Genomic DNA, 12230 nt, shown 5'->3' with positions numbered 1-12230 from the left:
TGCCGGGGGTTATTAATGTATACAGTGCCAAGGGTTATTAATGTATACAGCACTGGGGGTTATTAATGTATACAGCACTGGCGGTTATTAATGTATACAGTGCCGGGGGTTATAAATGTATACAGTGCCGGGGGTTATTAATGTATACAGTGCCAGGGGTTATTAATGTATACAGTTCCGGGGGTTATTAATGTATACAGCGCTGGGGGTTATTAATGTTGACAGCTCTGGGGTTAATGCTCCAGGAGTAAGGAATATATTCCATTTAAAGCCCAGCGCTATAGCGAGAAGAAGCATGAGTTATATCGGTTTTAAGCATCCCCTGGAGTGTAACAGATATTATAGGGGATCTGTCACCTAAGCACCGTTTACCGAGTACTCCCTGTATGCAAAACAAAGCTCATGCTGATGAGGCTCATTTGCATACAGGGGCAAATGAAGATGTGTGTAAGCGGCTGGAGATAAGAAGGGTGGAAGACGTGCTTTCCTCTCTTGATCTATACATTTTCTGTTAGTAAGCTGTACGGACTGATTCGTATGACGTTATGGGTGACAGGTTCGCTTTAATTCAGTGTCAGGATACGTGGCGGCGCGGAGCGGGGAGCTGACAGATAATAGAAGCGTTTTGTATCGGCGTCTCCAACACTGAATGCTTTCTTCCTGAGAGATTCAAGCGAAAAGCATCAAAGGAGAGAGACTTATTTTCCTCGAGATCTGCACAAGAACCTTCCACTCACCATTCTGGGTTTTTTTTTTTTTTATGCCACCCACTGAGAAAATATTTTCTTCTTCCTAAACCCCATTTATCGTTCAGATTTCTGGCCCTACACATCATTTTCTGTAAAACGTACTAAAATTTACAACATTTAATAAAAATACATTTCACAGACAAAAAAAAAAAATCCAGAAAAAAATATGGCACCATATATACGTCGAATCGTCGCGTCATAACAATACCCCAAAGACACTTTAAGCGTAGGAATAGCTGCTGTTTCTGGAGTTAACCCTATCATGGATCGACCATGGAATCGTAAGGATTTGGTTAAAGCATCAATGTGAATCACAACATTCTTCTGGGTCCCGGTCTGTTACATTGTTACAGACTTGAATACAGGTGAGAGAGTCGAGAAAACCCTTAAAATACGGATTAAGGCTACTAGAGCAAATGGTTTACAGCCAGATTGTTAGCACACAATGGATCATCTTATAGGAGTTGAAGGGAATTTAAGCCTCTGGGAGGAGGATCCATCGGGAATACAGCGGGAATGCTGCTATCGCAAGGTGTAGCGGTGTACGCACCAGATATAGGCATAGTAAGGAGAATTCCCATGGAAGATTGACGGGAATTGCCGAGGAACTGTCTGTTACGTGGATTCAGTATTATATAATATCTTCTGCGCTTCCTGTCCTTGTCTATTAATACCGAAGGTGTATAAGAATCCGGTGGTGCGAACCGAGACCCCAAAATAATTCTGTGTTATTACGCAAGAGCCTCGGCGACCTAGTCAGAAGCCAGAAAATCATAAAACAGAGAGCATGGAAGCCAACGGGGCTCGTGTAGGGAAGGGATAAGAAGCTAAATCTGGGGGGCAAGAGGTGTGAAACCCCCAACAAGCCCTATAATAAGATAGTGGGGACAGCGTGAGGAGCGCATGTTCGGCAAATAATTAAGGGTAAGGAACAGTGACTGCAGGAGAAGTTGGCTGAGCGCAGGGAGAAAAAGAATGAAAGCTGCAGGGGAGTGAATGGGAATGAAGAAAGAACTGGGGAGTGAGCAGGGGAGAGGATAACAAGAAGCAGGAGATTAGGAGAGAGAAGCAGGGAATGAGAAGGAGAGAGGACAAGGAGGAGCAGGGAACGTGGAGGAAAGAAAAAAGGGAGAAATAGTGAATGAGGAGGAGAGAGTGAAATAGAGCGCAAGGAGGAGAGGGGAAAGAAAACAGGGAAATAGAGAATGAGGAGCCGAGAAGACAAGGTGAAACAGGGAATGAGGAGACGACAGGACGGGGGAAATAGGGAATGATGAAGAGAAAGGAGAGGGAGAAATAGGGAATGATGAAGACGACGAGGAGAAATAGGGAATGATGAAGAGAAAGGAGAGGGAGAAATAGGGAATGATGAAGACGACGAGGAGAAATAGTGAATGGGGAAGAGAAAGGACAGGGAGAAATAGTGAATGAGAAGGAGAAAAAAATATAAAAAAACAGGAAAGAGAGTGAGAAAAAGGGGGTTATACGAAGATAAGCATCAGTAATATATAGAAGAAGACACTCCTGAGAAAAGCAGAGAATGAGAGGAGGCGGAAAAGCAGGGAATGGTGAAAAGGGTGAATGAGAGTGTGGGAAACAGGCAAATTAAAAAGGTACAGAGAATAGAGCAGTGAATAAAGCGAGGGCTAACGAATACCTCCACTCAATAATTTGTGTCATTCTTTTAGGCAGTCCCCATCACTCAGCTGAAAACACTCATCTAATCTCACTCTCCATGCCATGAGTCAGAAGAACTCAATAAGACTATTCCCTGTTGTAATTGTCAGATCTACCCCTTGATTATATTTAATGCAGGGGAAGACGGCAACATTTCTACTGGACAACACTGGACTACACGGCCCCTATGCAACAATGACTTCCACGAACCTTGCCTTGGACACTGTCTGGGTATGGACACTTTACCTACCCCGACTCCATGTACAGATCATATCGTATAGGTATGGACACTTTACCTACCCCGACTCCATGTACAGATCATATCGTATAGGTATGGACACTTTACCTACCCCGACTCCATGTACAGATCATATCGTATAGGTATGGACACTTTACCTACCCGACCCCTCATACAGCTCATATCATATAGTCTCATCACTCAGCACTCTTTACTACATTGTATGAGTCCTAAATCTCAGTAATATTAGTCTACATGCGGCGCCAACACTTGATGCTCATTAATACTCCATACACTCCCCATCCCGTGCAGTCCTCCGTCTATAACACATTATATCATTCCCATCTAATTCCGTGGCTGCGCTGTCCCCTGGGAATCCCACCAATCACTTGCACACCCTCTCCTCCATACTTTATTCACCAACCACATATATTTGTCACTTTGATGTGTTTTATCCCTAATTACATGTCATACAGCATCTACACCCAATAATCGCAATCTCCACCCAAAACCTTGAGCCCCTCCACACCACCAAATAACTTCGCTGCAGACTCGGTTCACACCCCAATCACAGGAGATACCCCCAGGCAGCACTCCCACTCACCTCTGGCGATATACAGTCTCTGCACTTGGTACTTCTTCCACGCAACACTTTAAAACCCCAAGAACAAGCAGTAGACCTCCATTCCTTTCTTCTCCCACAGCACACATCACTTCAACACTTTGACCAACATCTTCAGCTCACAGTAGAGCCCCCAAAATATGGTTCCCTTACACCTCCTAACAATATATTTTACCCCGTCTCATGACTATTATTCACATTTAACCCTTACCATCGGAACCTGCCGTTCCATGGTTGAGGAGCCCCACTCAGTCTCAGATGCTCCTTTTATTTAGCAAAGATTCCAATACTTCTACTGGGATGTCTTCTACAAGAGCTACTTGTGGGGTCTTTAAAGTCAGGATAATAGCCCCTCTCGCAGAGCGGCCAGAAGTGGACAATGGCCAGAAATGAGTCCCCCCAGTCCCCCCGGTTTCTTCTTGTTCTCACCTGGTTTTGCTGGTGGAGAAGTCACCTCTTTAAGGATCCCTCTGGTCGCAGAGAGCTGAGCGCAGTAGAGTCGCCTCCTCTGTATCTGGCTCAGTATCCCGGAGCATCTCGCTCAGCCTGCAATTCATTCTGCACACCCTGAGAGGGAGCCTCGCACGAAATAACCCCTTCACTGCCACACAGCTGCTGCTTCTTCCTCCCCAACCCTAGCAGTCGCACATACACCTTTCACAGATCACCTCAAATCCAACACACATAGATGCCCCTGTGACCACCCAACCTCTTCAACCCCTTCCCTATTATCATATACTGCACTGCTGCCTGAGCATTACGCCGGTAAATACAGACTGATAACCACTAAATTACCAAAGATACAACACTAAGAGCTTACAATCTTTTTCTATTCGCTTCTCTTCTTAAATCCTGATCCTTAAGTGGAGCTGCTCATGCGCTTTCATTTTGTAAAAAGAAAACATAAATGGATTAAAGAAGCAGATTGCGCGTGTATTACGTCACTTAATCCAGTTACATGTTTTGTTAATAACGAATTACTTCAATTTAGTAGCAATTTAAAAAAAAGCATAAAAGCGAGTTATTTAACTGTAATCCATCATGTGTTGCTTAAGGAGATATAGGGGTTAAATGATTTCCCCGCGGTTCCATGGACGCAGTTAGCACCTTGGCAGTAATTAAGAAGCAATCTTCTTGTCATGGAATTCTGTAGATTTATGGCAATTATTATGGTTTTACTACTAAAGTAGGATATTATACTCTGTCTACAGCACCCAAGGTGCACCCCCGACCGGAAATCCCGCCGCCATGTTAATCCTCGCTCTCTTGGTGGCTTTGCAAATTTGGTAAAGATGATACCCCTTATTGGCTAGATGACGTATAATGGATTGCAAGCTTTTGAGGCTATCTAGGTGTCTTCTTCAGGTCCCTGGGCTATTCCCATAGCGAATTCACTTTAAAATAACAGTTTCTGATGAGTTTCTAATGCAGGGTATGACTGGGGGCTTCTTTTAAGTGGGTTTGGGGAAGATCTGATGCTCACACCCTTAAGAGTTAAAGAAAATGTCCTGATTATAGACATCTCCTTGGGATCCTCTCCATTTCCAGACACGGAGTGATAAATGGATGATACCTTGGCGTGCGGTCATCGGATAATTCACTTACTACAGACTTACCATCAGAACGTTTTTAGTTCCGCTTTGGTCCATGGATCAAGTAACGTGGTTATGTTCATTAGGAGGGTGGTGAACATTTACTAAGGTTTCTTATTCCAGGGCTGTGAACACAGTCTGCTCCACACGCCATGGGTTGGAGTCTGATGAGTTTATACAAAGCTTTTTTTTTGATGTACGGCTTCCAGTGAATATTAGACCAGATTAGGTCACGAGTAACCACCGCCATGGTTTAGATGGTGCGTTAGAGGAACCAAGTGTCATTCGGGAGATACAAATATGAATGCGGCAGGGTTCCTCCGGCCCTGAGGTCTGTATAATTCAAAGCCGAGTTAATGCGGCGCTGCGGAGTATGGCTTCATACAAAGGAACTTGCAGCTGATGGGTTTACTGTTGGAACTCGAGTTCCCTTTGAAGTTCTTTCAACATTTCAGTGAAAAGTAAAATATCTGTGGAATTGGCCCCAAATGTACAGATTTGCCTAATTTAATGTAGTGATTGACCAACGTATAGTTATTTTCTTTAACTTCCTTCCAAATTGCATTTTTCACACTGTGGTTTATGATCACTTAAAGAAACGAAACATCATGTTCCCTCCCATTGAAACAGCACAATCCCACCGCATAGCTAGAGATATTCTCTGTAACATATATATATATATACTTGCCATGTTTAGTTAGCGTAAAACAATGCACATTAGATATGTGTATAGTATGTATTCTTTATACCGCTACTATAGTTGATGCTTGTGTGGCCATTTCTATCACACAGTTGGGTGAACATAACCCTATTTACATTGTGCTCGTACCTAAACCCCAGATTCCATGCCTATGGAACTCGTGAGAGCCTCTTGAGAAATATACAGGCCAGAGCTCCAGGACCATGCCACACACGTCTCTCGCCAGCACGCAACATACAATCGGAGAGTTAATTAAAACTGTGGCTATACATTCTAGAAATGCAGATTTTCGTGGTGCTTAATTACATGTGCTGTCATCACCTGCCGAGCGCCCTCTGATCCCACCATTAATAATGCCATGGCAGACGGTAGGAATATGCTGCCACCTTGTGGACACATAATATAACTGCATCATTCAAAACATGTGAAACATTAACGCTCACTTAATAAATCTTTCCAAGAACCGTGGTGGCGATAATAATTATTTGTGAAGGTCATTTATAATTTCTATCCTACAGGCGTAAAGCCAAAAAAATGTGTGCAGCGTTATACAGAAACCAAGGAGATCACAGAGCTGGTGTTGAGGAAAATCTAGGGAAATCTGATAAGAAGCCCTCCTAAGTAGGGTTCCAGGATTCAGAGCATCCCCCACCGCATGATTAATATTCGCATGTCGTTCGATTGATGGTTTTTGGTAAACAGTTTTTCCAATATTGATCCTCATATATGCTCCCTTCCATAGGAGGGCAGATGTTATCTCTCTAGAAAAACATGGTTGACTTTTTTTTTTTTTTTACTGGGATACACATTTCAAAGGTTGTGCAGAAGAGCCAATTCTGCCAGTTTCAGAAGCAATGCAATCACCATAACAACCAATGGAACAGAAGAGACTTACTGGTTGCTAGGCCTATAATACCACTGTGTATGCCCCCCCCCCCCCCGATGTACTATTTATCAACCTGGGAGAAAGAAACCTTGCTTAAAAGCAAGTTTATCAGTAAATCCTTTGACCAGAACCAAAGCAGCCAGTACACTTCTGATGCCAGTATCACCCAGAAGTAAGGAAGAACACAATTTCTATCTCGGGTTAGTATCCTTTTTCAAAAGATCCAAGCCAGTCACAACAAGTGTCCAGCATTAGCTGAGCTCCCAAAATCATTCCCAATGAGACCAATTACCAAATAAAACGCTCAAGCTTTGAGTCACTTACTGAACAGTGAATTGTGAAAACCCTAAATTCATGTTTGAACTAGTGAACTCAGAATATATCGCTTATCAATGAGGCAAGGGATCCCCTTACAAAGACCATCCTCAATAGGAGATCAGGGATAGGCAGAGAGGATAGATATGTTGCACTACTTTTTTGTGATATCGTAGTCAAGGGTTGCGTCCTCACCAGAACTCGGAAAACCTGAACTAACCTAGATTTAGCCATTATGCTGTTTTTGCCTGCTTTGGAGGAGTAAAGTTGGATTTATGTCAAAGTATTGATTGAGGGAATGTTAGTAGGCAGATTTGAATAAGAACCTAACACTTGTGTGGGCTCCAGCAGCAGACTTTTAGCGGATAAGAATGAGAGACCAGAGTGAATGATGTTGGTCTACTAGCCAGGAGCAGTAGTGTAAAGGCCTGTATTTCTGTGTTTCCAGTTTATTTAAGTAGACCTGTAAACAAGGAAAATCAGGAGATGCTTTAGCACTCAAACCAATACCCAACACAGGGACAAACAATGTGTAAATAAGATCACGGTGCAGTAAGATAAGAAATATCCACCTTGAAGTTGAACAGCATTCTGTGCAGTTGGGTATACAGCCCATTGCTATTAACAGAATGGTTTTCCAAAAACAAATTCTGTAGGAATGTGTGCTCCTTATACACAGATATACGGCAAGCGGCTAAAAGATTCACCATCACCAAACAAATACAGATAATGACAGAAGTAGGTTTTGTATTTTTATTATCAACAGTTCCAAGCATAAGTTCTACTTTTTCTTCTCCACGTCCTGCTCTGCAGCTTCCTTGGCTTTCTTGGCACGGAGACCAAACAGCCTGGCATTGGCACGAGCCATACGGAGGGTGGCAAAAGCCTTGAAGTTCTTCTCGTCCTCGGATATTACTCTTGCCTTCTCCTTCTTGAAGACCTACAGACGGGAAACCAAGAGTTATTTTCATGAAGCCAAGACTCGACAAACCCACCAAGTGGGACCAGCAGCCAAGCACCCTCTCTCAAGGATATTCTAAACCAATACATACACACACCGATTATTCTGTTACAAAGTAACTGGAATTTGAGGTGTTGTCCTAACAAAGCACTAAATTCTTAAACACTTGTGGACCAAAAAGCCACATAAGCCCACTAGAAGTGTGAAAACGCAACCCTGACTACACATTTACACAAATGTTGGATTCTTTGTTATTTGCAAGTAAACTTTCTATCCTCAGCAGATATAGCAGTTTGCCACAAGGTCTCATCTTCACAAGACTCAAGGCACAGCCAGTGTTTGTTTCACAGGGATGACTTACATTGCGGATGGGCATGACGGTCCCGGTCAGCTGTGTTGCCATCTTCAACTCTTCAGGCTGTAAAAATGAAATGTCTCAATAAACAGTCACAGATTAAATGTACTTTCAACATTCACAGCAAGTTCAGTCATCAGATGGAAAAGGGTTCAAAGGTGAATCATCACTAAAAACATACAGAGATTGCGGAGAAGTATCATCATTTTGACTGTAGGACTTGCTCACTGACATTTACTAAAGCGGAGGCACGAGACACCACACCACGAGTTGATGTGAGAGACACAAAGTTGTAGTCCAATACGAAGCATTGCTTTTGAGGACCAACAGGTCACTCTGATCATCGAATAAACACAAGAAGCGATACTTACAGAGCTGTCTCCCTTCTTGGGCGCAGAGGGTTTGCGTGGGAAGATGATCAGTTTGGAGCGGTATTCCTTCAGTCGTTGCACGTTGGTCTGCAGCGACTCTGTGGATTTGTTGCGACGTCTTTTGTCCACTGAGATGCCAATGGTGCGTGCCACCTTCCTGTTGATGCCAGCTGCCTGTGTCAGGAAGTTAGAAGCATTAGATGCAATAACAAAACAAAAAACCCACACATTCAGACAAAACTCTTAATGCCATCAGACTAAAGGGTTCAAAGGAATCATCACAGAGTTGCAGAGATTCCGGAGATTTGTCATCACACGGCTTAACAAGACTAGATTGTAAGTTCTTTGAGCAGGACCCTCTCCACAAGTCAAATTGTTATGTTTTACACTACATGTTGTGTCCTGTCTACCATTGTACAGCGCTATGGATTATGATGGCACTATAAAAACCAATAGTATAATTTTAGAATAATGCCCACTAAAAGCAGAAATATTCCTGTCAGCCATGTTGTGTGTATGAAAACCACTATGCAAGAGCCTGGTTCCTGTGAAGTTCGCCATCTTATACACATAGAACCCCTTTACTAAACATGACATGAGATAAGCATAAAAGCATAAAGTAATTTCCCCAAAATATCAACAAGTTCTAGAGTCTGAAAACAAGAGTTGACTACCCCTCTAAAGATAGGATAATTTAGCCAACATGTGGCACCCAAGGCCAAATCCCAGTGACAGAAAAATCATATTCACATACCTTGAGTTCCTCGAGACTGAAACCTCTGCCAGCTCGCACCTTGGTGTGGTATCTGATGGTGGGACACCTCACCACTGGCCTGATTGGCCCTGAAACTGGTCTTGGAGCTATAAGGCGTGCTTTGGCCTGGCGAGCCTTGCGTCTGCGGGGAAAGAAATCAGATGCATCAGCACAAGATCAGCCAAGGATACTGTGTCAAGACCATAATTACCAATAGCCTCGTCCATGCTATCCACAGGGTTGTAAAATGAGCAGATATAGCAATTTATACAGATGAGCTTCTAGTTATACCCAAGGCATCTACTGCTCTCCTTCCATTAGATGTAACGAGGCCCTGCAATTTACCAATCCTGCTCATCAGCTACTTTATGGGGCGATACTACATGTGGATTAAATCACAGATCATTAATTCTGCTGATGCATTAACCTATTCAAACATAGAATGTTTTATAAAGACCCAATGTAATTAAGGGTTTTTGCTTGCAGGAGACATTCATTCGAAGGCATTTCTATTGCTACATTAGATTTAATGGCCCCACAGACTGAAAAGTCTTGGTCTACAGTCATCAGCTGGAAAAGGGTTCAAATCTGGAATCGTCACAGAAGGTCAGAGATTCCGGAGAAAGTGTCATCACGTGACTGCAGACGCAAGTTTAGGAAAACTTTGGGCAGCTTTCTTCTATTTACCTGCGGAGCTTCCTGGCAGGCTGGTTAAACCAAGTGGCCACCCTCCTCTGCCAATCCTTATGGAAGTGGGGCTTCAAGATCATGCCATTGCGGCTGGGGGCCATGGCGACTTATTCCCTGAGAGCGAGAGAGAAAGAGATAAGTTAGCTCGACTTAAATAACACCACAGCAAGTGACAAACTCCAGCAAGAACCACGAGTTGACCCATGCCATCCCTGTAACAGCTGCATATGAGCAGCCACATGCTAACAATAAGTCCCTGCGTGTAACTCATGGGGTTGGTGTGACTACACATCTTCCAGGAAGTTATACACAAAGTCTCTAACATCTCCCACCAACAAAGTTACCCCACAGAGCTTACACTTAAAAGTCATATTCATTGCCCAGGGTGCTCTGCAGCAGCACCCTAATAATGGGACCCGCAGCAGCACCCTAATGGGCACTGCATGCACACCTATGCAGAGGAGGTACGGAACAGCACGTTACGGAGACACAGAGCGCATTAAGAACGGGCACCAGTTTATTCACTCATCTACCATTTCAGAGGCATAAACCTGAGCCGCCTGAAGATCACGAGCATGGCTGAACGGGCCGGCCTCTGACACCAGGGCACACCACACAGGTCTACTACTCACTACAAGGGGGCCTTACCCGTGGAAGAACAGCTCGTAATCCTTAAATCCAAGCGACTAGAGCGCAAACTCTACGGGGTCACCATAAAGGGTCTCTAACGTACTATGCTGCCCACACAGAAGACTCCTTCTGCCGCCAGGCCTAGGAAGGGGAGAAAGCCTCCTAAAGTAACTCCCCCGCTCACATTCCCAACAAATAACCCGGCAAAAGCTTTGCCCGCAATCCGAGGAACCCATCAACCACGATCACGGAACAAAACGGGGAGCTCAGGCTGAGGATGGCGCCGGATAACAACGGTAAGCTCGCAAGAACTCACGAACATACCTCAACAGGGAGAAAATGGCCGCAGAGAAAGGAGGAAGAGCTCCGGTGCACGATGGGATATGAGCAACCCAGGCCAATCCAGAGCCAGTGCGCTCGTGAGCCAATCAGAGACCAGACTCGAGAAGCACTCCTGCCCACAGCAACAAGGTTTGCCCGCAACAAATATGGCCGCTAACAGCCGTGAAAACCGTCACCGAGAACCGCAAACTACGGTTTTATACAAAATTACAAAGATTTAACGACAATTCCACCGAGACCGTTACAGTCAGCAATGTATTTTCATAGTCTTGGGGGGGACAGGTACTGCCACATGACTTACATATTATATTATATGAGCAGCGCCCTCCTTGCCTGCTGTTTCTGTGAGTCTAATTATATTTTCTACTCATTTCTGTGAGTCTAATTATATCTTTTCTACTAATTTCTTCGAGTAATTATATCTTTTCTACTCATTTCTGTGAGTCTAATTATTATATCTTTTCTACTCGTACAGCGCTACAGAGTATGATGGCGCTATAAAAAAAAAGTAGCAATAATGTTGTGCAGCGCTGCAGAAGGTGATGCGGATACATGTTTGTATGTTACATAAATTATATTCTACATATAGTATAATATATAAAAAATATTATATATTCCCTATATATTATATAAAAATATTTATTTTTATATAGCACCGAATTCCATATATATATATATATTATGTATCTAGTTGTATATATACATATTTTTAATTGAATATATTGAATTATTGACCTCATAATTAGGACACGTCATTATTAAGCCATCTTCTCATTACACAAGATATTTTTTGTTACTCTGTTCTTTGAGTTATTTGTATGACCATTGAAGTAGATCACAACTAAAATGCAGGTGTAGCATGATGAAAAAGCAGGGGTCATCAGTGTAAAGCGCACATACCGGTCATTTGGTAATCTTCCATGTGGGGTCCAGCTTCCTCGTTCATCTCAGGTCAGATAATACCAGCTCTGAATGGTAACTGTGAGCTGATAACACGAGGCAGGTATAGCAAGAAACCCGAAAGCTAAACATTCTCACCAACGTCAGCTTTGGACTATTTGTAAACGCCTGTCAATTAATAAAGCACTTTGTGGTAGTAAAAAGGCAGAAAAGCAGAGCCTCTAGCTCACACATCAGACATAACACGGATATTGCATTGACGGCACACGCATTCGAGCATCCGTGTTTCTTTATGCCAGGTCAATTTCCATGTAAGCATTTGTCCACTTTAATGAGAAGTTAACACTAATAAGGTACACATACTTTGTTTAAACATTTTTGCAGGTCTAAAAGTTTATTTTTATTCACATTATGTTACATCACAGCTGGATTCAATACAAACAGTCCT

At 43.2% G+C, this 12230-nt stretch overlaps 1 protein-coding gene and 3 non-coding genes across 4 annotated transcripts; all 4 read right to left on the bottom strand.

The window, feature by feature from the left end:
- Positions 1–7536: 7536 nt before the first annotated feature.
- Positions 7537–10883, bottom strand: LOC149299154 (large ribosomal subunit protein eL13-like). The gene is made up of 6 exons (XM_089486416.1): positions 10865–10883; positions 9908–10024; positions 9221–9362; positions 8467–8640; positions 8102–8158; positions 7537–7719 (listed from the first exon to the last, which is right to left on the bottom strand). Exons 2-6 carry the CDS (start codon positions 10009–10011, stop codon positions 7561–7563), a joined length of 636 nt encoding a protein of 211 aa, XP_089342542.1. The 5' UTR covers positions 10012–10024; positions 10865–10883; the 3' UTR covers positions 7537–7560.
- On the bottom strand, positions 8212–8300 carry LOC149299157 (small nucleolar RNA MBII-202). The gene has a single exon (XR_016272374.1). It is a non-coding gene; the product is annotated as a small nucleolar RNA MBII-202 (small nucleolar RNA).
- Positions 8700–8780, bottom strand: LOC149299156 (small nucleolar RNA MBII-202). The gene has a single exon (XR_016272372.1). It is a non-coding gene; the product is annotated as a small nucleolar RNA MBII-202 (small nucleolar RNA).
- Positions 9765–9854, bottom strand: LOC149299155 (small nucleolar RNA MBII-202). The gene has a single exon (XR_016272373.1). It is a non-coding gene; the product is annotated as a small nucleolar RNA MBII-202 (small nucleolar RNA).
- Positions 10884–12230: the final 1347 nt, after the last annotated feature.

This window comes from Sceloporus occidentalis, unplaced genomic scaffold (assembly GCF_023333645.1).
Source record: "Sceloporus occidentalis isolate IW3139 unplaced genomic scaffold, rSceOcc1.0.p SCAF_29, whole genome shotgun sequence".
NCBI lineage: Eukaryota > Metazoa > Chordata > Lepidosauria > Squamata > Phrynosomatidae > Sceloporus > Sceloporus occidentalis.
Note: the sequence above shows the minus strand (reverse complement) of the source record. Positions and strands in the feature narration are given on the sequence as shown.